The following is a 24,520-nucleotide window of genomic DNA, read 5'->3' as shown; positions in this document are numbered from 1 at the left end:
TTGTTACTGATGGTGCAGTGCATTACTAAGACACTAATGAAGCTTAGGTAACAAAATACAGCAGACTGGTGTAAAGTTAGATACAGGGTATTATAGTAGAAATATTCACCTGGGGCTGAAACAATTCAGCCAGATGTAGCTAAACAGACTGAAGATGGTGTAGCACTGTGTTTTAAGAATGTGATATTCACTTTAAAAAGAGGGGGGAGGGATAAAGCAGTGTATGGATGTGGTGTATGGATGCATATGTAAAAATCACTTGTATTCTGGTCAGTCTCCCACAGGCTCCAGGGTTAGGAAGCGAACAGTGTAGAGATCTCTGTGATGTTTTTATGGGCACAAATATCATAAAGAATTGTTAATATAGGAGAATCTATCTTTGCATATGTACACTGGAAGACAACTGCTACTGATGATGACAAGCTATTCCTGTCTGTGATAGCCGTTAGATTTCTTTATTAAAGAATCATAGACCCATCCTACTTTCTGTAAAATAACTATTAATCCATTTTCTAAAATGAAGTAAGACAAATTAAAAACTTCTAGGAAGCATATTTCATAAAGTGTCCTTAATTTGAATAGTTACTCTAAATTACATTTTTCTTGCTTAAGGAACAGAGGAACACCTCTGATCCCAGGATTAATATTCTGTGTATCCTAGGAATTCTGGTTAAGTTTTAATAAGTACATTTTGCCTCCAATTTTAAGAAGAAATATTACATAGAGTAGGATGTTTTATCCTCACAATAATGCTTATCTTAATTGTAATTTTAAATCTATGCACAATGAGAATTAATACCAAGAGGCAGTGATGCACATTAAAGACGAACATACAAAGTACTGCTAAACCAAATCATGTTACCCATTCCACCTGAAATTTCATAAACTAATGGCTGGTTTAAATACTGAAAAAAAAAAAAAAAACCAACATTTTTTTTTTCCTCAAGACATCACTTTTCACTAGGAAATTTTAAAATTAAATATCAGCCAGAACTACACTTCAAAGCATGCTTTAAGAAATGAAAATATATTATATGTTAAAGTATACAGAGTAGTATTTTGTTCCTAATAGTTTTCAAAGCAGTCTGTGCTGCATGATGCCAGCTCCTTCAAGTTTTCCCCCTAGGCTGATTTACTCAAATAGGGTCTAAAATAGGTCTAAAATTTCTCAGGAAAACATCTGCAAACCAGTCTGCTCTGCTTCTTTACCTGGATACATCTTGTTTCCTGGGCCCTCCCTGGTGTAAAGTCCTTCTTCTGCTGCTTCACAGTATCTTTACCTTTCACTTTTCAGTTCCCTCTTCCTACATTCAGTCAGCAAGTTCCTCACAATTTATTCAGTGCACAAACACATTAGATGTACCACGCAGTAATATAAGGAATGAAAAATAAATTTCTATAGCTGGATTAAATAAAAGTGTAAGATACTTTTATAGTCTATTAAGTTTCCAAAGGGTCTACTGTATCAAAATGAATTAAATATTCATCATTGTGTTACTCAGAATATTGCTGGTTTCTTGATATAAATGAATACTTCTTCATCCATTCCAACACATTTTATATAGTGAAAGCCCCAATGCAGAGACCACATTGTATTTTAAAGCTGCATAATGTTATGCCAGCATTAAATTAATGAGTTCCCTATTTTTTCTGACACTGTCAAAATTAAAATGGTACTATTGTTGGATTCATTACATTACTGATGCTCATTTTGAGGACAGGGAAAAATGGCAATAATTCATTGAGCATTTTTAATACTACTGGATGCTACAGATATATAGTTTACAGGGTATTCATTATGTTCCTTAGTTTCTGAGTGTCAAGTTACCAATTTATTTTTGGCCAGTAAAATTTATGTTGTAAAACTGACAACCAGTGCCTTGCAGACACGCCTTGTAGAAATGCTGGGTGGTAGAAATACCTACTAGTATTTCTAGAACGATTAGGTAACCAGAGAAAATATGAGGGGGTCTTTTGTTCTTCACAGACATTGTGATATCTTTGAGATTTGTGATGTACACACTATGAAACATAACAGCTATTTTTAATTATTTAATTAATTAATTAATTAATTAATTTTGGAAGAAGAATGTAAAGAGGTACCTGCAGGTACCTTCTCTGCACTGTCTTGGGTTTACCAAGACCTGCAGGTACCACTATTTCACTGGTGTTCCCAGGTACCTCAGCAGGAAAGTGAACCCAACAATAAGACTAGGTAATTAGCATCAGTTACAAATACAGTGAAGAGCTGTAGGCATGACAAAAACACTGCGATTTTGAAGCAAATCTGAAGCAGCGATGTGGTAAAATCTACTTAGTGATAAATAAACTTCTTTTTCCTTATGGAAACGCTCACCTATGGCTCACCCAATGTTTTACCTGGCTCTGTCCTGTCTCCACTGCCTTTGTTCTGGGCTGGGTCCTTCAGATACAGATATACACGCAGCCAGATACACTTTTAGGCTGACATCCTTTCTTTGCCATTTTTCCCAGGGCCGCTGCAGGGACTGAACTGGAGCTGAACTTATTATTTAACTGACTGGAACTGTGCCTGGCATGTAACCAAAATGCAGATATTCCCAGGACACATGGCTGGCCCACACTCACTCACAATAGGAAGAGCTTGCATTTTACTGGGTAATGACTTTTGTTACCATAAATTAACAAAAGCTGGGAGATATGCCTGCTTCAGGTAAGTTATCCAGTTTTAAACTCCACAAAATATTTCCTTCTTTTTGTCAGTTTAAATTAGAGTTTCTGTTTGTTTGATTTTGAATCAAAACCTAGCAAAATTTCAGGTCATATTTTACTCCCCTCTACTCTGCCCAAACATTTTACATGATGCTTAGCATAAATACCTACCTCCTATCAGCATTGTGCAAATGGAGAAGATCTTTTCAGCATCAGTATTGGCTGAAACATTTCCAAACCCAACACTTGTGAGGCTGCTGAGGGTGAAATATAGGGCAGCTATATAGGCACTTCTGATTGATGGGCCTCCCAGGGTATTATTGTCATAGTAAGGAGACTCTATACGTTTTCCTAGCTCATGAAGCCAACCTGAAAAACAAATCATAAAAAAATGACTGTTAAGGAATACTGACATCACGAATACTACGCACTCTGTAGAACAATATGTCATTTTAAAATACTTATTTAGAAGACATTGCATTCTTCACACTATTTCAAGAATAAAAACGTAAAAAGAACAGAAACTGTAAGAACTTATACAGCATATAAAGGACTGTTTCTCTAGAGTATTGCTTTTTATGTATGAGTATTTATGATAAGAACTGGATTTCTGTGTTGGAATTGAATGGTTTTGAATTGCATATTACAAGTCTAATTAGCTAATTCACAAAACCCACTAAGGCACAGAAAAGACAAAAAAAATCATCTCCTAATAACACTGCAACAAAAAATTTAACATTGATTTACTTTTTTTCCCATTAATTAATGCTTGGAAAGCTTTCTGAGATTATAAAACTAAATTGTTATAATAATAATCACATATTTAGAGCTTTTTATATGTTTCTCTTTACAGTAGAAAAGATTCAGACAATAGAACACAACTTACAAACCAGAATTAATTTTCCGAAGACGCTTCAGTAAGTATTTTCTAAATTAATAATTTAATCTTTCTTTTCCTTTCTTTTCATTTTGCTAAATGAATGTATGTGTGCTAGATAAAGTAGTATTAGATGCTGCCTCACAGACATTTCAAAAAAAAATATAAAAATAAAAACACAAATGGGAAAAAGTGTATGGTTCTTCTTTTGGAAAAGGAAAACAACCAACCTGAATGAGCTATGAGCTGCATAAATGTAATGATTGATACAAGTAAGTTACAAAAAAAAAAATCAATTTATGAGCCCACTACTGTGTGTTAAGCAGTTTGCTTGGGAGAGTGGGAATCCTTCCTGGATATTCAGCTATAACCATCATAACAAAATATTCCTGGCACACAGTTTGCTTTTAGAAAAAGTGGTAGGAGTTCCCCCTGTCCTAAACTGAGAGCTTCAATAATTATGTCAAGTCATGTATGTACTGAAAGACTGAACCACTTTCTGAAGCTTAACATCTCTCCCAATTCACTCAGCATATATTTCTTTATTTTGGATAAAGAATGAACCCAAGTATGAACCAGGGGAGCTCCTCTTGTACAGAATATTTGCAAAAGTAGGTGGTAGATTTTAAGAACCTGACTCAGTGCTTCCAAATAAGTTGGGGAAAAAAGGTTTGTAAGTATTTTGGTTGGATGGTCATACTCAAAGACTTACAGTGAACAGCTCAATGCCTAGGTGGAGATAATGACGAGTGGTGTTCCTCAAGGGTCAGTATTGGGACTGGCACAATTTAATATCTTTGTTGGTGACATGGACAATGAAATTGAGTGCACCCTTAGCAAGTCTGCTGATGACATCAAGGTGTGTGGTGCAGTTGACATGCTGGAGGGAAGAGGTGCCATCCAGAGGGACCTTGACAGGCTTGAGAGGTGGACTTATGCAAACCTCATGAGGTTAAACAAGGTCAACTGCAAGCTCCTGCATCTGGGCTAGGGCAATCCTAAGCACAAATACAGGCTGGGCAGGGAAGGGATGGAAAGCAGACCTGACGAATAAGGACCTGTGGGTGCTGGTTGACAGCTCGACTTGAGCTGACAATGTACATTTGCAGCCCAGAAAGCCAACTCTATCTTTGGCTGCATCAAAAGCAGCGTGGCCAACAGGGCGAGGGAGATGATTCTCCCACTCTGCTCTGCTCTTGTGAGACAACAACTGGAGTGCTGTGTTCAGCTCTGGGGCCCCCAGCAAAAGAAGGACATGGAAGTTTTAAAACTAGTCCAGAGGAAGGCCACAAAGATGATCAAGGGGCTGGAGCACCTGTCCTATGAAGACAGGCTGAAGGAGTTGGGGTTGTTCAGCCTGGAGAAGAGAAGGCTCTGGGGAGACCTTATAGCAGCCTTCCAATACCTAAAAGGGGCCTACAGGAAAGCTGGGGAGGGACTCTTTGTCAGGGCGTGTAGTGATGGGACTAGGGTTAAAGGCTTTAAACTAAAAGAAGGTAGGTTTAGATTCGATATAAGGAGGAAATTCTTCACTGTGAGGATGGTGAGGCACTGGAACAGGTTTCCCAGAGAAGATGCAGATGCCCCATCCCTGGAAGTGCTCAAGGTCAGCTTGGATGGGGCTTTGAGCAATCTGATTTGGCAGGAGGTGTCCCCGCCCATGGCAGGGAGGTTGGAACTAGATGATCTTTAAAGTCCCTTCCAACCCAAACCATTCTATGATTCTATTTACCTCCTAAAGCAGACTTGTTGAGTCACTACTGCTACCACACAGGGCCATCCTCAACACTACACTCTCTTGCATACTAGCCTACAGAGAAAGCTAAGCCAGAAGGGCTGGGTAATAACGGCAAAAGATCAAGTCATGGCTGGTAGAGAGCATTGATTACAACCAGCTATTTTATATTTGTGTCTCCCAATTAACTAAAATGAAAGAAAAGCAAAAAACATAACTGAACTCATGCTGGCAACCCAGCTACAAGGTATGTTGTGAGGTAAGTAGTGTCAGTGTGTACCAGCAGTAATCACACGGTGCAGGCACAAGATAAGGCAGTTGAATTTCATTGAGAGTTGTAGCAAATAATTAGGGGTGTCTATGCATCAATATCTGCTGAACTTTAATTGGCAACAACTTAAGCTGCTGCATACAAATAATCAATACTGTAAGTACAACACCACAGAAACTTGAAGCAATTAAGCTGTCCCACATTTATTGTGGTTATATTATTAGGGCTGCACTGACACCTTAGTCTTCTGCTGGTTTGGGTCCTCTTGCTGCTCCCTTACAGTAGTGTAATCTCAGAAAAACATAATTTCTCCAACAATGATATGGCCCTTTATACAACTGATTTCATTCCTTTGCCTGTATTAGAGAATGTAATCCCATACATTAAAGAGTAGAAAACTAACAAAATCCCTAACGGAGTTCATAAAAGTCTATCTAAACATAATATACAGAAGCACAATTGTAGAGTTCAACTTCAGCTTTTGAAAATATTCTAAAGTATATCAAGAACTGCAAAATTGACACAAATTAAATATGTTATTTTAAGTAACTGTAACTGATGTGTAGATACTGAAATAATGTCCCTTAGGAAAAAATCTCTTTCCTGGGAATGTTCTAAAAGCCACTGATTCTTGGCCTTTTCATTCCCATTCTTCTGCCCTTTGTTATCTGAATGAATTTCACATTCATTGTTATAAAGGGTCATATCACAACTTATTTCAAGTAACTTTGTACAAAACAGTACCAGTCTCACTTTTAGGCAACTACATTCCCATTGTTATCCAGCAACGGCAAATAAGCCTGTTTTTTAATTGACAGATACACTTAAACTGGCTTCTCCTTTACAACACACTTTATGAAGAAGAAAAAAAAGAAAAAAGAAAAAAAGAAAACCCTAATGAAACACCATCACAAAAGATCCATTATTAGTAGCTGAGATATGGTGCCAAAATATGTGCTTAAAGTGTATCAAACAGTAGAAATCTCTATATGAGTTCTATAATAATTGTACTACTGAAATACCAAATACAATATTAACATGTTACAGTTGCAAACAAACACTTCTAGCCAAGGAAGTCTCTCTGCATCGTTACTCAGGAATAGTTCACCACTCTGTGCCTAGTTCTGTGATGTAATTTAGGATCAGACGAATAAGCTTAATCGGTAAGATGAATGACTTATCATTAAGCTACAACAGTAACAATTAGCAAATGTTAGCAATTGTTAACAATTTCTACAAATGGTTTGCTATGTAAGGAGAAGTTATTTGGTAACTTTCATTAAAGATGGATCATGAGATTTGGAAGAGAAATGTAAATCTGAAAGTGAAAACCAGATAAATATATTGCTCTGATTTGTAGAAAAGGACATGATAAACAGCTTCTCATTTCTGTCTGTTAAAGATGATTCTCATCAGGACCTTTTGAAGAAATGATATAGAATGAAGTTTCAGCCAAAGTATATATAATGCTCCAATATCTTCCAGATCAGTTATACTTCTGAGATTTTTTGTTGATAGCAATATATTTTTTCCTGGTGGAGGTGAAGACAAGAAACTGTTGTCTGTAAATATTTTCATTACCCTATAGTCATGAGAACAGAAACAATGCCTTTTGCTTTTTGATTCCTGTAGGTAACAGCTCTCAGCAGATTCTCTGGCAAACTTGGGTAATTAATTTCTGCCCTCAGGGAAGAAGAGAAAAAATAAATATACCTCATAGTCAAAGAGGGAGCATCCTAGAATTTAGTATTATGAAACTTGTCTGGTTCTGAATTAACATTACCTAGATATGGATCTATGACTTTGAAAACATGTTAAAACATCAATTAACGTAATTAAGAGGAAGGTTTTTCAAAGGGAAAAAGAACACTTGTGTAATCAACTCCCTTTAGAAAAGTCAGTAGCAATTGGGTATCCAGCTCCACTAGGCTACTTTAAAACTTGCTGGAAGAATCCATAGCGAGTCTCATTTATCTATATCTGGGAAGATATAAATAAATGTACCAGAAGAAATAAACATGAATTTATGCATTTGTAGATGATGTACTTTACAACTAGCTGTAAAGCACATTATCTCACTTACAAGGCATTCAGAAACTCAGTCTTCCCTCAGTTTGGTGCTTGCACTTTATAGAGCAGGTAAGTCACTCCATAATTTATAGATTCATGCTATACTATTACTTAGATTTTCCTTTTATGACAGACACTTAGTATACCAAAATGTTAACTATGTTAAGTGGTATTTAATTTAAGCAACTTAGAAAATAGTTGCATTATCTAACTAATTAACTACCAATACCATTTATTCTATAAAACAGACACACTTTTTTTTTTTTTTTCCCTAGTTAGAAAGTAAACCAAAACTCTCTGGTTTATTCTGGACTACTGTGTCAGGAAATGCAAAAAGGTATTTTTGAAGACTGCGTCTTAGAGCATCCCCAAACACCTGAAAGCAGGAATGCTTCCCCCAAGATCCCAGTGGTCATGATGCTGGAACAAGAGTGGGACAAACCTTCTCTCAGCTGCAGCTCCATATCTAATTCAGGGGGCCTCTTGTATTCCTAGGGAACAAAGGTAGGAAGGCCTATCTGCCCCTTCACCATTACTTTTTTGTCTTTAAAGAGTATTTGAACTTCATTTATGGCCAGAACATACTTGGCTCTTTCATGCAAGAAAATAAACATGTTATGCTGGTATTAGGGAAAGGGAATATGTAACGAATGAGTATAGGGTAAACCTAAAGGATACTGTCCGGTCTGGGTTATCTTTAAGGGCTATGTTTCAGTTTCAAGAACACTTTTCCGATTCATCTAAAAAACTTTGGGGCTCTAAATGAAAACACAAAAAAATGACAGTGGCTTTATTAGACGGTACTTATACTTTATACTTCTACAAAATCGCACCTGACAGACTTGGCTATAGAACAGACTTACAACTTCTAGAAAAATCACAGGTTTATCATATTCTAAGTGCTCATTGTTTAATTCAAACAGTAGAATGGATCAAAGGATAAGAAAAATGGAATATGTTGAGTGTGTCTTGAGTGTATCTTGAAACTGGTGGTTCATGTGATTTTATTAACACACAAACTAACAGCAGTCACAATCCCAGAACTGTACCTTATGAAATAACAAGCAATAAAAAAATAAAAAAAAATCTAGAAATATTGCAGAACAAAACATAGAAAATATAAACAAGCTCCCAAATAGTAAAAAATAAGGAAAAAAAATGCTCTGAAATGGAGCACATACGGCCATTTGATGTAAATAGATTATAACTTTTAACACAGAAGTTTGTGTATGCTATGCCTGCTAAGATAAGTTGAAGCAAACAGTTTGAGGTTATCCCTGGAGGTCTTTAAAAGACGTTTAGATGTAGATCTTAGTGATATGGTTTAGTGGAGGACTTGTTAGTGTTAGGTCAGAGGTTGGACTAGGTGATCTTGGAGGTCTCTTCCAACTTAGATGATTCTGTGATTCTGTGATATATTACCCTCCCAGAAAATAAATCTTAGGGCAAAACAATTGCTAAAATATAAGTAATCCAACTCCCTCTTTTAGGTAAAATTTTTTATGATATCAATCTCTAAGACAAGTTTTATGTATTCTGTACCAAATTTTACTTCTTCCAGTGTGCATGACTCTGCTTTATTAAATAATCATTGCCTCTGCTCCTATGGTGATTACTTATTTAAAGTATTGTTCTAAATATCCTTAAAGTCCTTTTTATCCCTGTCTAGCCAAAATATTTTTGACAAGTGCATTTTTTTTTCTGCTATGTCATTTGCATTTTTTTCTAGACAATTAATACATTAAACAGCACCATTCCAACTACTTAATCCCAGAAAACATCACTGTTATCCTTTCATTGTCATAAAATGTATGATTTCTTTACAGGCTTGATCCATCATGGAATTTTGCTTGTTATGTTAGAAGAGGCACACAGATACCAAAGTAGATGGTTTTAGTATTAAAGACCCCCAGTGATGACAGAAGCAATCATACTTCCAACCCCACTTTTCTTAACATTTCAAATAGAAAACCCTACAACCTTGAAAGTGTCATGCAGCTGCAGGTTCTAGGATTGTGTAAACACAGCTGCATCATATATGCCCAGATAGCACAGTTGTACAATAGTAAAAAATAGGGCATGTGTTCTTGCTCTTTTCAAAATAAAGATATTAAATAAATATCGTATGTATAAAACAAAACCTGAGGTGAACCTATATGACATGTCAACAACCTTAGGCTGCAGAGATGGAGCTAGTAGATTAATTTACCCCGCTTGGTCTTTATTTTGCTAACACACTTTCCTAAAAAAATTATAAAGTGAGAAAGAAAACAAATTTTATAAATCATAGAATAGAATCATTAAGGTTGGAAAAGACCTCCGAGATCATCTGGTCCAAGCATCCCCCTACCACCAATATCACCCACTAAACCATGTCCCTAAGAACCACGTCCAAACTTTTCTTAAACACTCTCACGGATGGTGACTCCACCACTTCCCTGGGCAACCTGTTCCAATGCCTGACTACTCCTTCTGAAAAGAAATTTCTCCTAATTTCCAATCTGAACCTCCCTTGGCACAACTTGAGGCCATTCTCTCTAGTCCTATTGCTAGTTATCTGCGAGAAGAAGCTGACCCCCAGCTCCTCACTCCTTCCTTTCAGGTAGCTGTATAGAGCAATAAGGTCTCCCCTGAGCCTCCTGTTCCCAGACTAAACAACCCCAGTTCATCTGCTCCTCATAAGAATTCACCAGCTTCATAGTTCTCTGAATGTGCTCCAGGACTTCTATGTCTTTTTTGAAGTGAGGGGCCCAAAACTGAACACACTACTCAAGGTGTGGCCCCACCAGAGCAGAATACAGGGGGACGATCACCTCCCTGGTCCTGCTGGTTACACTACTTCTGATACAATTCAGAATGCTGTTGGTCTTTTTGGCCACCTGGGCACACTTGCTTTTCATGAACCCATACTGACTGGGCCTGATCACCCGGTTGTCCCACATATGCTCTATGATTCCATTCAGGATGACCTGTTCCATTACCTTTCCTGGCACCAAGGTCAGGCTGACAGGCCTGTAGTTCTCTGGGTCCTCCTTACAACCCTTCTTATAGATGGGTGTCACATTAGCAAGTCTCTAGTCATCCGGGACCTCTCCAGATGACCATGACTGCTGATAGATGATGGAAAGCAGCCCAGCAATCACATCCGCCAACTCCCTCAGCACCCTTGGGTGGATCCCATCTGGCCCCATGGACTTGTGACAGTCCAGGTGGAGCAGCAGTTCTCTAACTGTTTCCACCTGAACTGTGGGTGGTTTCTTCTGCTCTCCATTCCAGACTTCCAGGTTGGGAGGCTGAGTACCCTGAGGATAAGTGGTCTGACTAGTAAAGATGGATGTAAAGAAAGCATTAAGAACCTTAGCCTTTTCCATATCCTCAGTAGTCATGTCCCCCCTGCATCCAGTAAAGGATGGAGATTCTCCTTGGCCCTCCTCTTACCGTTAATCTATTTATAAAAACATTTTTTTGTTGTCCTTAACTATAGTGGCCAGGTTGAGCTTGTAAAAGACATTAATTTTCTCAAGCACCAAGAGTCTGATTAATATGATTAAAGTAATTATTAAAGTAATGCCCAAAGGAGCTTAATCAAAATGTTTTTATTTTATGTTACGTTAATTTGTTATTTATTTTATTTTATTTTATTTTATTTTATTTTATTTTATTTTATTTTATTTTATTTTATTTTATTTTATTTTCAGTGTAAAATATGAGTCTTAACGGAGTATATTCCTTATTACAATGGATTGAATTATAATATTTTTTCTTTAACTAGAAAGAGTTAGAGAAAGTACTAGAGGAACATCGGCTACAATCAGAGCTACGTAGCCAAATTTTGTGTAGGGAAATTCTTTTCATGAAATAGAAATGAAATAGATTTACCTTGGACTGTATGAAATAGTTTTACCTCAACTGCCTGTGGCTGGATTATTTGCAGCAGGGGCATGCAAGGCCACTCAGGGCATACTATCCTCTGCAACCTTGGGACTGGTGTCCCGGTATGATCTGTGCTGCTGGGGAAGTGACGTGATGCCTGCAGCAGGTATGGAGATGAGTGCTTCATATCAATGCATTGCAAAGGCATCTACTCTCCACAGTCTGTAGTATCAACTTTCCTTCATTAACAAGATAATTTTAAATCTAATTTATGTCTGTTTAAGAATTTCCCCCAATTTTGCTATGTCTGTGTCATAATCGTTTGTACTGATCTGGTGCATACATTGCACCAGCTTGTTCAGGTAGCGAAGAGTTAACTATGTTAACCTTGTACAAGGCAGATTATAATTAACCTCTGGGCTCAGTGTACTAAGTGTCAACAGAAGTAAGACACATGGATATTTCCACGATGGAAACTACCGATCATTTTCCGTGGATATATATAAAAGTTTATACAATTTTGCTTGATGTGTACCACATTACAGATAACAAAAAACACCAAAAAATCCCTTTAATGTGTAATCGAAGTGGGAAAAAGTTCCCTTTTTCTATCAAGTATGCTACATCTCTTTCTATTAAGTAGATAAAATCCATAGAGGGGAGAGAGGTAAATTTTATAAGAAGATTTCATGTTTCTGATCTGAGATGTTCAGCTCTTTAAAGCATAGTGCATAAATCAAAACATAGTGTGCATTCATGTAAATCTTACATATTTATGTCTCCATGTGAAATTATTAACAGCATATTTTGGGGATCTTGTTAATGATGGGAATGAAAATAAAAGTAACATTTCAAAATGAAAAGAAAAATGGAGTTGAGTTTCAAAACCACGCCATTCTCAGAATGGAAACTTGATGAGATATCTCCTCTCCAAAATAATACGTGGGGATTTACAAGAAGCAAATTTTAGGGTTGTTGTCATACTAGAAATTAAGTGGACACTTGGAACAGATAGATGCAATAAAAATGTTGTTTGACTCCCATTGGAGATAGAATTCTGGATAGAATCTTTATTACATCTTTCCCAAATTAATAGATGACGTAAGAGATGGGCACGAGCCAAAATCCAAGACAAAATATGTTCCTAATAATGCTGATATCTGGGACATATCTTTGCATCTATCTCATTTCTTTATCAAAAACATCTTATAAATGTTTATAAATACATGAAGTGTGGGAGACAAAGGGATACAGCCAACCTCTTTTCAGTGGTTTTTGGGGACAGGACCAGGGGAAATGGCCACAGTTGGAGCACAGGAAGTTCCGCTCCAACATGCGGAAGAACTTCTTCACAGTGAGGGTGACTGAGCACTGGAACAGGCTGCCCAGGGAGGTTGTGGAGTCTCCTTCTCTGGAGATATTCAGGACCCGTCTGGAGGCCTACCTGTGCAATTTGCTCTAGGGAACCAGTTTTGGCAGGGGGATTGGACCCAATGATCTCTTGAGGTCCCTTCCAACCCTTACAATTCTGTTATTTATTATGGACCAAATAATAATAATAATAAAAAAAACAAACAAACACTGGATTTGCAGATATGTCAGATGAAGTTATAATACTCTGCTAGGCTTTGGGAATTTTACCATTGATTTTATCATCTATGCCATCACCAAGAGAAAGTTTGAACTTCGACACTGAGCAGTCAGAAAAGAAAAATGAAGATGAAAATAGAGGGCCCATGTATTCTCTATTGTTTCATAAAGCTTGCAGACTCAAGATACATTAATTTCTTCAGTTGAAAGCATCTGGTCCCTTTTGAAATGCCTGCCTCAAATTTACCCTTAGCAGATATATTGACTGGTGTTTTTCTTCGACTCTGGTCTAGAGAAAACCATCTCTTTCCCTAGAACCTTATGAAAAGTTTTTAAACAATCAGGAAACATGCAATGAGACAGATGTTTTAGGCTTTTGAAACCCAAGCAGCTTTCCAAACTAAATGTGTACTCCCTCTGGTAGCAGCATTTTTAGATACAAGCTTAACCTTTGTCAGGTCTACTGAAAATGAATTTAATTTGAAAAGTGACATCCTATGGAATTCTTTTGTAAGGCTGACTAATACTCTTTGTAAATAAATTGGCTGTTGTATTTCTAATTGAATATATGCTTAGAAGCTATCGTACAAATAATTACATTTTGTAGAGCTTTAACTCATGTAACTAGACAAAGTCATAACAAGATATTGACCGTTGTACTCACTGAAAATGAAGCTTTCATGGTACAATAAATATTCGATGAACTCAGTAGTTTAAGGATGAAGAGGTGCTCAATCAGGGGATTAAAAAAAAAACAAAAACACAAAAAAACAACAAACCTAAGATCTAATTGTAATATCGCTAATAACAACAAAAACACAGCTGAGCCCATAGAAGTGCCAAAAAAAATGACAATTAAGTTTTAATTATTTGACAAAACTCAACTCTAAATTGACTGTGAGAAGGCTGCAGATATCATTGCTTATAGTAAGAAAGTAAAATTTATATATTCTTGTGATAAAATTGATGTGCCTTTGGGAATACTGGCAAAATTCCTCCGTGGGAAGCATTTCATCCATTTCATCTCTAGTCATCAGCAAGGTTGGGTCCATTAAATAATTAATATTTTCATTTAAGAAAGCCACAGGTGCAAGGAGAGAGACTTTTTATCCAAGAGGAGCCTTTAATTCAACCAAATGAAAGTACTACAACATGTTCATGGATTATACTACTATTTCCAAAGTTTCTCTGGTTGATCACTCCAGGACACATTCATAGCTTGTAATTGATAAAGAAATAGGCCTGATTTACAATGCTTGTAATACTAGCATTTTGTAAAAAACATTGTTGGAAAGACACCTTTTAAAAAATACTTGTTTAGTCAAGCAAGAACAGGCTGAAGTTCTGTAGCTTTTCCACCTAATGCAAAATGCTATGTAAACACTGCACAAAGCACAGTGTACCTGAATTACCAACAGCTGCACACATTTCAAGCCCCAGATTCTTTACAAAACTTCATCATGTGCTTGTATTAAACATTAACGTTACTAGATGATGAAATCCTAACTTATTTTGACTGCAAAATAAAGTTTTGCTCTTTTTCTGCACTTTTGTTTTTCTAGACAATCTCCTGAGGACCAGTCTAGACACAGTACCACAGTCAGAGCCTCAGATATTTCTTAAGGTGCAAAATATAGATAGTTCACGTGAATTAGCTACTTTCATTTTTCCTTCAACGTGTGGATAACAACTCTCTTTCCAAAGAAGTTATTTCATGTCTACAGCTATAGTGCATTCTGGTGAAAGATGACAGAAGAGATGGGACTGGGATGGGTGGAGACAAGTCTTTTTGAGTGGAGCTCCAAGACAGTCTCCAAACAGTTAGTTGGTGCTCTGCATAACCCTAAAGGTTAATATCGGACTTTTCCTCCAGGACCATTGTCATGTGGAATGGGAACTGGATTTATGAGCTTGCCCTGTTTGGTGGGCTGTCCCTGAGGCTGACTGGGCAGGCTTTGGATGGCTTGTCCGTATAACCTCAAGCTGTGTTACTACTTTGCTGCCACATAAGGCTGCAGAATGTGTCTCTGGGGCACTCAACTGATATTCTGTAGTTGAATAAACAATCCAGAGAGTTAGACAGATCTTTTGTTCATGATGCTGAGGAACCCTCCAATACACTTTTGCTACAGTCTCCTAGTATAACACAAATATAAATATTTCCTTTACAGTAGAGATGTGTTTATTCCAAGACCTGACTCTATTACACATAAGGTTCTGTTTTGAGATCTAACTAAGCAGATTTGCAAAGAACACATTTCCCTTGATATTTCATATTTCTCTAAACATTTTTGCTTACTGTTGCATAGAATCTCCAGTGTAAAAGGTAAGTGCACCTGCATTCCTGTAGAACTAGGACATAAGTTGCTCAGTCTCATTTATCAAGTAGATAAATGTAGAAAAGAAACACACTGGATACTCTTCTCTGTGGTAAGCATGCACAGATCTCTACAGTAATTCGTCAGATGGCTAAATTTAGATACATGGGAGATTTATATCCTTCTTGCTTTTGCAAGCCAGCATTTTTTTCCTCTTCCACACTTCATTGAAAAGATCAAGTGGGGATGTCTGCAATATCCACTTTTGTGACAGTCAATTATATTTTAATGAAACTTTTTTTTTTTTTTTAATCAGCAAAGTGCATGGAAATAGCTCTGATGGCATTGATTTATTTGCAGTGAAGACAAATGACTTTATTCTTAATTATGCTTGTTAACCAAGAAAAAAGTTTGTTATAAACTAAAATAAATTAACAACATAAGCAAATTAACTCTTTTTTTGTTGTCTCCTATAATGTTCACTTAATTTTTAGGTTATAGGTAAAACATGCAAGGCTAAACATATAGGTAATTTAAGAAATAAAATTACAACTCTGTCATTGGAAATATATAAATAATTTGTAAATCATCTACTTCTCAAAGAGTCTCAGCATTTAACATTGCTGTTCCTTAGGCAAAGTGGATGCTACTGTCATTTTCCAGGCTATCAAACACTTTGCAGCTAAGTGTGGAATTAGAAATGTTAGTGCTTTTAGTTCACTCAGTGAAAAGAGCATGTTTATATATGCCCTCTTTGCTTTCCTCTGCTCCATCAGTCTGTACCCATCTGTTAGAGCTTTTCTTATCTCATATTTAGAATTTAATACCCTTCTGAGCAAGAGCAGCCTTTCTATTCTGTGTTAATTGAGCAATGGAGACGAGAGGGTCCTGACCCATAACTAGGATCCCAGATGCTGTTCCAATAAAATTAACGGTTCTGACACTTTTTTATGCTGTCAGCTGAAGTGTTAGGAACCTGCTTTGCAGTTTTATATGTTCAGAGTCCAATTTTTGAAGAAAAAGGTTAGAGATACTACAGATGATATGTTCCTTTTTCTTTTAAGAAATTATTACCCTCCTCCTTAAGGCAATATGAATCACACTAAAATGAAACATTTGTTATCAAAATATGAAAAAAATACCCCCAAAACAAACAAACAAACAAACAAAAACCTTAAAGAGCATCAGTTTTAAAGCTGCCAGCAAAATTGTGGATCTACATGTATGCAGTGTGGCATAGTCTAATTATGTAATTCTTATCATAGTTGGTAAATTAATTTCACCTCTGCCCTGATGTTCTCATCTGCTCAGTTCTCACCACCAGAGAAACTCAAGCTAGAGTCTTTCAGCACTTCATTTATATGGCAATTTTTTGTTCCTAACAGTGAGTTTAATATACTCACTCCTGAAACAGAATCTGTAAATAGACTCTCCTGGAGGCAATGACAGAGGTAATCTATACCTTAAAATCTCTGTAAAACAAAGAGATACTTATTTGCAACAAGAAGATCATATATTTTATAAAAAACAGTGAAGTGTGCTACACTCTCTTTCTCATACTGCCTGTTAGCCAGTGGTCTGCAAGAGTAGGACTGCTTACTTCTAGACTCCTCAGTAAGAGTTATCTCTGCTTCTCAAAGCTAACTAATACAATTGTCAACCCTGCCTCACTCCTGCCACTTCCCTCACTCCAGCAATCAAGTCAATTTTCAGCAACTTCTATCCATTCAAATGCAGCCTCCCAACTTTACAAAACAGGGGCAGATTCCTCAGCACATAAATATTTCCTTGAGTAGGTCTAATTACAAATGAAAGTATTAATTCAGAGTTGCAACATCATCATGCTAGTTTTCATATGGCTACCCAGCATAATCACACGGGACGATATGAGAGTATGAGGTCAATTCAGGTCATTATAGACTGTTACAGTGTACATGACCTCCATTTCTCCTTGTCTTCTACACTAATAGCATCCATGCTAGTTAGGTAACAGCTAAGTATGCTAACACACACCACAATCCTATCCTTGCTTGCTTCATAGATTCCACAATATAATCTAAATCTTTTCTTCTGCATTCTTACCTAAGGAGCCATTCCATTGCTTTCTTTGAAACAATGCTGCCCTAACCAGGCAGTCATATGATAAACACTACATTAAATTAACGCACAGTAATGTTTCTATTGTTTTACATATCAACTAGTGTTACACAGAAATCCTTCATTTACTCTTGCCTTCTCTTAATCCTCTAATCCTTGAATAAGGATCCTTGATAACCTAAGTAACATTTTTTTCAATATGATTTTTTCTACGTATCATTTGAATGAAGCAAGTTGAGATCCAAATACAGTGAGCTTTTGTGAGGGAGAATCTACAACAAGGGGTATCTCACTTCAGTGGTATATCTTAACATCATAGCAAAACAAGAAAGCTAGTGTGTCAATAGGAAAGCACTCCATGCGTTTAAAGTGACAGCAGTTCTGAGAATAAAACATCCATATCTACAGACCTAAGAAGTCATTTTGAAGGGTGTGATATAATCCTACACTTTGGCATTTTTATCCATAGTTATCGTAGATTTGACAATGAAAAATGATTTAATATAATTAGGTATAATTATTTTACAGAATCTGGCTTGTGTAAAATTTTATAGAATATAGAATACCATGACCTCACAATCTTTTTTTTTTTTTTTTTTTTTTCCTGAAAGTAGTTACTAGTTCACCTTAAACTTTGTCAACCAAAGGTACAAAAGAAGCATGAATATTTCCAAGGTCAGTGAAAATGGAAGAGAGTCTGGAAAGAAAAGAGTCTTGAATAATTTCTTCATTTTTTATATGGAAATTATTTTCTATTCTGGTAACAGGAAAACCCTTCTTTCATCAAACTGTTGCTCTGCTGAAGGAAGGATAGATAAATAGAAAGTAGGAATATACATAAATGACTTTTCTAGATTAAAAATGTAATGAATGTTTGCACTGTAGAAGGAAAAAATATAGCAGGCATTATGGGATCACTATGGAATAAAATATGACATTCTAAAACCCTAGGGTCTCTACCTAAAAGATGTGGCTGAAAGAGGCAGTCCACTCAAATAAAATGCAGCTGCTGAAAATGTTTCAAAAGATAATTGTGAAGACTTCCCGTTTTTAAATTGGATTGAGACATACTAATTTTAACAACTTGACCATGGTCTTTGAAACCAGAGGTAGTAACTTCTGAGAAATTTTAACAAAACATCCTACTCCAGCAATGAGTAATATACACTAATGTTTTAGCAAAGTAGTACAAAGTTCTCCATGAAGTGTAGTGTAATCCCAGAACAAGATGTCCAAAGGAGACGGAGGAGCTTTCTTTCTTGCTAGCTTTCATGATTTGAGTTGAATTGATTTGATTAATTGCTGATGATAGTCCTACTACAGCCAGCTAGCTGAACTAGCTAAACCCCAGGGGTTCTTTCCAGCCAAAACTCTATGATCAAAAGTACAGCATTTAAGCATAAAGAGTCTGATGTAATGATTGACTGAGCAAGGTTTTTATACAGAATATTTGCAACTTTCAAGAAATTACACTCTACACTGTTTCTGTTACAGAAGCTGTGTGGAAAGATCATGGTTTTACTTTACCTCTTGGGACTATTCCCTCATCGGGTGTATACTAAGCAGATTTTCCCCCTGTACATAGCACTGAAAATTTCTATTACACTTGGAGAAATTGGTCCAGATACAGTTTTTCCACTGAGATAAAAAATGTTTTGTGGAATTAATGAACTATATGTAGGTAATCTGCAGTTAGACACAGCAGGACATTTTCAACTTTGTCAAACCTCAGGGGCTTCATCCACACACCAGATTTTTACTTTTCACTTAAAAATTGTCCAAAATTTTTGTCCTAGGTACAAAACCTTGGAATTGTATTACTGAATACATAAAAACCTCACAATCCTTTTAATAAGGTACTTTCATCCCTATCTTGTCTGGACTGCAAATCCAATAGGGTATGTTAGTCCTGGGGTATTTTGTGATTACTAGAATGGTTCAATCAGAAGGCAAGGTACGGTATGCAAAGGAAAATGTAGCTTAATCAAGGAACTGAGCCTGTAGAAAAGAAAAGCAGGGAAGAATGACAGAATAAAACTGACTAAGGCTCAAAGCAGCTGAGATACAAATTAATGTTAAACTTAACATAAAGGAAATGTTTCAGTTCAGTTCAACAAATGATACTTTGGCTTCCCACAGCTCTGTCAAACACAGAATATTTTGGGTTTTCAAATGCAAAATTGAATGATTTCCACAAAATTAGATTTAAGGTTATTTTTAAATTTAAATTTATATTGTAAATCCTGACAAGGTATGGTATACATAGGTCTGAAATGTGGGATGTTTGTTAATTTAAAGCAAACAAACAAAAACTTTCCTAAAATGTATATATTACTTATAAAGCAGGCAGAAAAGGAGGGCCACATTTTCAGATAAGCCTTTATGAGACCTATATAGGTAGGTCCTCACCTTGCACAGAATGTGTTTCCACATGAATTTCCAGCATATGGTGAGGTGATTACAAGTGTAAACCTATTATTATTATATTACTATACTATTATAAACCTATTTGTGGCAGTTAAATTTCTCTCTGTCTATTCTAAAAGACTGACAAACAAGTAAAACAAAACAAAACAAAACAAACAAACAAAACAAAACAAAAAAAAATCATCCTCTGCTCATATTTATTCCAAAGTGTAAAAGATAAAGAAGATAAAAGAAAAAGATTTCTTTCATAAATATTTCTTACCATAAGTTTCTTCGAATCATGTCTCAAATCTAGCATTCTACACTGGAATTATTTTAATTATTTAGGTATTTATCACAATTTAAAGAAATATTTCAAAGTTGTTTTGAAATGATTAAATGCATTTATTCACTATAATTTCTTCATGATTATAATTAAACTATTTTAGTTCTTAGAAGAGGAGAAAGGCATTCTCCTTTCATATTTCTTTTTAACTGTGTTAGGCTATTTTATCACTGGTAAATACTTCAGTATTGTGGTACTTCCTTGTTTTTGTTTGTTTGTTTGTTTTCAAAGAATATACAAGGTAATAAATGCAGTTCGTAATTATTTGTGAGATGGGTGCTTTGAAAATTGTCATGGCTTCAAAGTAGTTGTCTTGCTTTATCCAATTAATATATTCATTAGTCATGTAACACAATCCACAGATTAATTATTTTATGAAAGTGCTACAAGAAATAACCCAAATTTAGAGACTGAGTCTCTAAGACACTGATGGCCCAGAATACTTCACAAGATTGGCAGCCATCAACCATTTCCTTCATATATAAACTAGAAATTAATTTTCAGCCAGATTAATTCACTCCTCCTGATATCCAAAATAGACAGACAAACAGATATATGTATATTCCACACACACAAAAAAAGGGCCTTCAATACAGTTTTCCCAGGTTATATAGCATTATAATTCATTTTACTAAACTGAAAATGTCAGCACTTATGCAAGATACAACTGTATCTTTTATTCCTTTTCTTAAAGCCACCTCTTAAAAATTAGAAAGGACTAGAGTTCCAAAGTAATAGATTCTGTTATTGCTGACAACAAAATATTAAAAATACCAGTAATCAAAAACATAATGAAGCAGATGAAAAGATTAAAATCAAACATTCAGGTACAGAGATGGGAGATTGAGATGAACAACTGATCATGGCTTGTGAATGATGTCCTTTGCAATTCAGTCAGCATAAAGTTCATTTTTCCCTGCAAGGATTCATAAATCTACACATGCCATTTCTAACCTGATGAATGTGTGTTTGGAGCAGTGAAGCTAACCCAATATTTTATTCTAGAATACAGATTTTTAGCCAAGAGTCTTAGATATAAAAAGAATAAAAACCTGAAATGAGAATGGAGGTATTCTATGGAAATAGATGTAAATAAGTGAAGAATGCTGTTTAATGACCTGTTTTTAAAGCTTCTCCCAAAGTGAACATACTTGATTTTGTACAAAAGTATGGGTTATTTATTTATTTATTTATTATTTATTTGTGCTCTAATAACAACCCCTCCATAGTCTGGATGTTATAAGTGATACTGTGGGTGGAATAACAGAAAGTTGCAGATGAATTTCTGGTGGTCAGCAAGGAATTTTTGCAAGACAATTACAAAAATTATACCTGACAGCTTTGACTGTCTATGGGAAGCAGCCTCCTGACTCTTGGCCTTCTCCTAATCTTCTTGCTACGCTCAAGACAGGTGAGATTCAACAGCTCATATGTTTCTCACAGAATGAATGCTTTTAGCATTGAGGAAACATTTTCAATATAATCTGTTTCTTATAGAGACAGATCTAGAAGTCTTTTCTTATATTTGATAAGAATTTGAAAGGGAACTGCGTATAATAATTCAAAACCACAGATATACAATAAAGACCCTTATCTATGCCTTAATCTGATTATTGTTAAACATACAGAAATGAGCACCAATGCATTGAAGTCAAAGGAATTACAGTGGTAGGATCAGTCAGGAACCTCAACGCAGTCGAGCCTCTGTTCTGTGTCTGTTAACTGAAAATTAATCTTATTTTTACAGATGGCTGAAAATCGTGCCATGTGTCATGGTAACGTCTGTTTCACCCATGAGAACAAGCAAGGAGAACAACATGGAATGTAATAGCAAATAATTTAACAAAGCTTTTTATCAGACATGTTTTTATTGGATATAAGAGTTAAGCTGCTGCACAAAGAGTCACTGCTTTCTGAGGAGGAAAAACTTGCTGAGGTAAAGATCTCTAGCACCTCAAGGCCGTGTCCACAGTGAATATCTTCTAAATACCCCACATAGTCAGTTAAAAAATCAAGATAAGAGCTATGTAAGAGATGTTGAAGATCTAGATTTTAACACTAGTAAATGTCTCAATGCCACTTCATCATGGCAGTTCATCAGTAATATCCCCCCCTGCCCTCCCTCCCCATCTTTCTCATTTTGCCACAACATGGCTTTTTTTTCGGGGGGGGGGGAGGGGAGGGGGATGGCTTACAATTACAACCACTAAGAACAAAGCACACAAAGTACATATACTTTTCTGTTCTGTGTATTTTCGTAGGGAGAACATTATCACTCCCATTGCCCCAATCCAAATGCAAATTAAGCACCTCATTTGTTTAAATTGGCCAGAGGAAGAGATACAGAGAACCAAATGCTACTCCCACTAAAGTCAATGTTGTGAGATCTGGGCTATGGTGCATATCTGATAGCACAGCAAGGTCCAAAGTACTATGTTACAGCATTACAGTTTAAAATGTTGGTTTTCAGTGTTAGCAAGATCTCAGTCTTGAATCTGTGACACAAGCTTTCTGAGCTTTTTTTTTTTTCTTTTTTTCTCTCCTCAAAAATAGATGCACACATAAAAATATTTTTTTCTTTTTAGTCTTGGAGTGGATTTCCCTTCTTAGAACAAACCTGTCCCTATATTTCAGCTGTTGTATGCATTGCAGTATCCATACCCAAGGCACTACTTCTTCATGTAGACACTGGCTGAGACACTCCAGTGAAGAATAAAATGTATAGTTTCCAAGGGGGAGACATATTCTGTTTAATGAAAAAGTAGAGGAATGTTATTTTTGTATTATATATTTTTTAATGATGTCAATTACAGAGCCTCCTAATGCTCCTTGAAATGAAATTTATATAAGCTCTACTGACAGAAACTTGAGCCTCTAGCTTCAGTATTAATATAATTAAATCAAAAATTTAAAAATGAAAACCTGCCAACAAAGAATAAGGACCACACTCTACTGCCTTGCCTGCATTAATAAATCTCTTATGCATTATCCAAAATTTTAGAAAAAGTTCCAGCTGAAGCCTTCATGCAAGAGAACAGAATACTTACAATCATTAGAATACCTTACAATCATTACCTTTATTATACCCAGAAGCACATTTTCTCCTGTGTGCATTATTTGTTTGTGATTCACTATGATCTCAAAATCTCATTTTAATTTGCATAATCACTTATACCCTAAATCACGTCTTCTCAATATATCCCCCACACAGATGCTGTGTGAATGGTGTAGTAGAATGGTCATTTGAAGTTTCCTTAAGGTTAAAAGAAAGGCTAGTTAATATAATCATCTCTGTATCACCAGAGTGGCAAAGATTATAGCACAGAGGACCAAGATTTAAGTTCACTATATTTCATCAGCAAGAAGCTTGCATACATAGAGTAATAGGATTTGCACTGACTGAAGGAATTACTTAATATTTTGTTTCAGTTCATGTATGTGACACACAATCTTAAATAAAAAAATTATCAATGCTGAAGTGGTCTTTGCAAAATAATGGCTTTATGCAAGGTCTCTGGAATTTTCTGATCTTTTTTGTTTTAACCAGTTTCCAATACTTTTTAAACATTTAAATATTTTAAAACTGTTTCCCTTAAAAACAAAACATGAGTCATAAATATTTAACCTCAGAAATAACCATTCTGACAGATATGGAACTACTATCACTTTGATTTGCTGCACAATAACTGCATGAGCTTTGCAAGACTCATTGTAGTATAATTTTTATTATACATTTATAGCATCTAAATATTTCAGAGACTATCCATGAAGGTGGTAGAATAGCTTTCCAGACAAAAATACACAAACACACATCTGGGGCAAAAAAAATGAAACAAAATCAAGTTGTAAGCTGAACAAATAGGCAGTTTTGCCAGATGGGAGGCTTAGCTTAAGAGTGCATGAGGCTAAGAAGTGCCCTGGCCTTTGCAATGGGGAGGTGCACTGACTGCAGGAAACAAGTCTCATGGTGAGACAAGCCAGTGGGAGGATGTTAAGGAGCAACTCCTTCCTAGGAAGCCCACTAGAAGATGTGAAATGTGTGGAAACCCAGTAAGAGCATTCTTCACTGAGACACAAATAAGACTTACATGAAATGGCTCTGTTCTGAATAAACTAGGTTTTGTTCTAAAAAGATAGTTGGGACTGCCAGCAGCCCCACCCAGGGGGGAGGCAATGATGCAGCCCATCCTCATCACAAGGACTGTGATGGATGCTTTGAAATAGGCTATAATTTGTGGCGTACGCA

The 24,520-nt window shown here is 36.1% G+C and overlaps 1 protein-coding gene across 1 annotated transcript in view; it reads right to left on the bottom strand.

Moving 5' to 3' along the window:
- KCNH8 (potassium voltage-gated channel subfamily H member 8) overlaps positions 1-24,520 on the bottom strand; it is a 192,345-nt gene that overhangs the window by 44,832 nt on the left and 122,993 nt on the right. The window contains exon 8 of the mRNA XM_080582696.1: positions 2,863-3,060. Within this exon, the coding sequence (XP_080438822.1) occupies positions 2,863-3,060 (198 nt within the window). The remainder of the gene's footprint in view (positions 1-2,862; positions 3,061-24,520) is intronic.

This window comes from Anser brachyrhynchus (genome assembly GCF_964034855.1).
Source record: "Anser brachyrhynchus genome assembly, chromosome: 2".
NCBI lineage: Eukaryota > Metazoa > Chordata > Aves > Anseriformes > Anatidae > Anser > Anser brachyrhynchus.
Note: the sequence above shows the minus strand (reverse complement) of the source record. Positions and strands in the feature narration are given on the sequence as shown.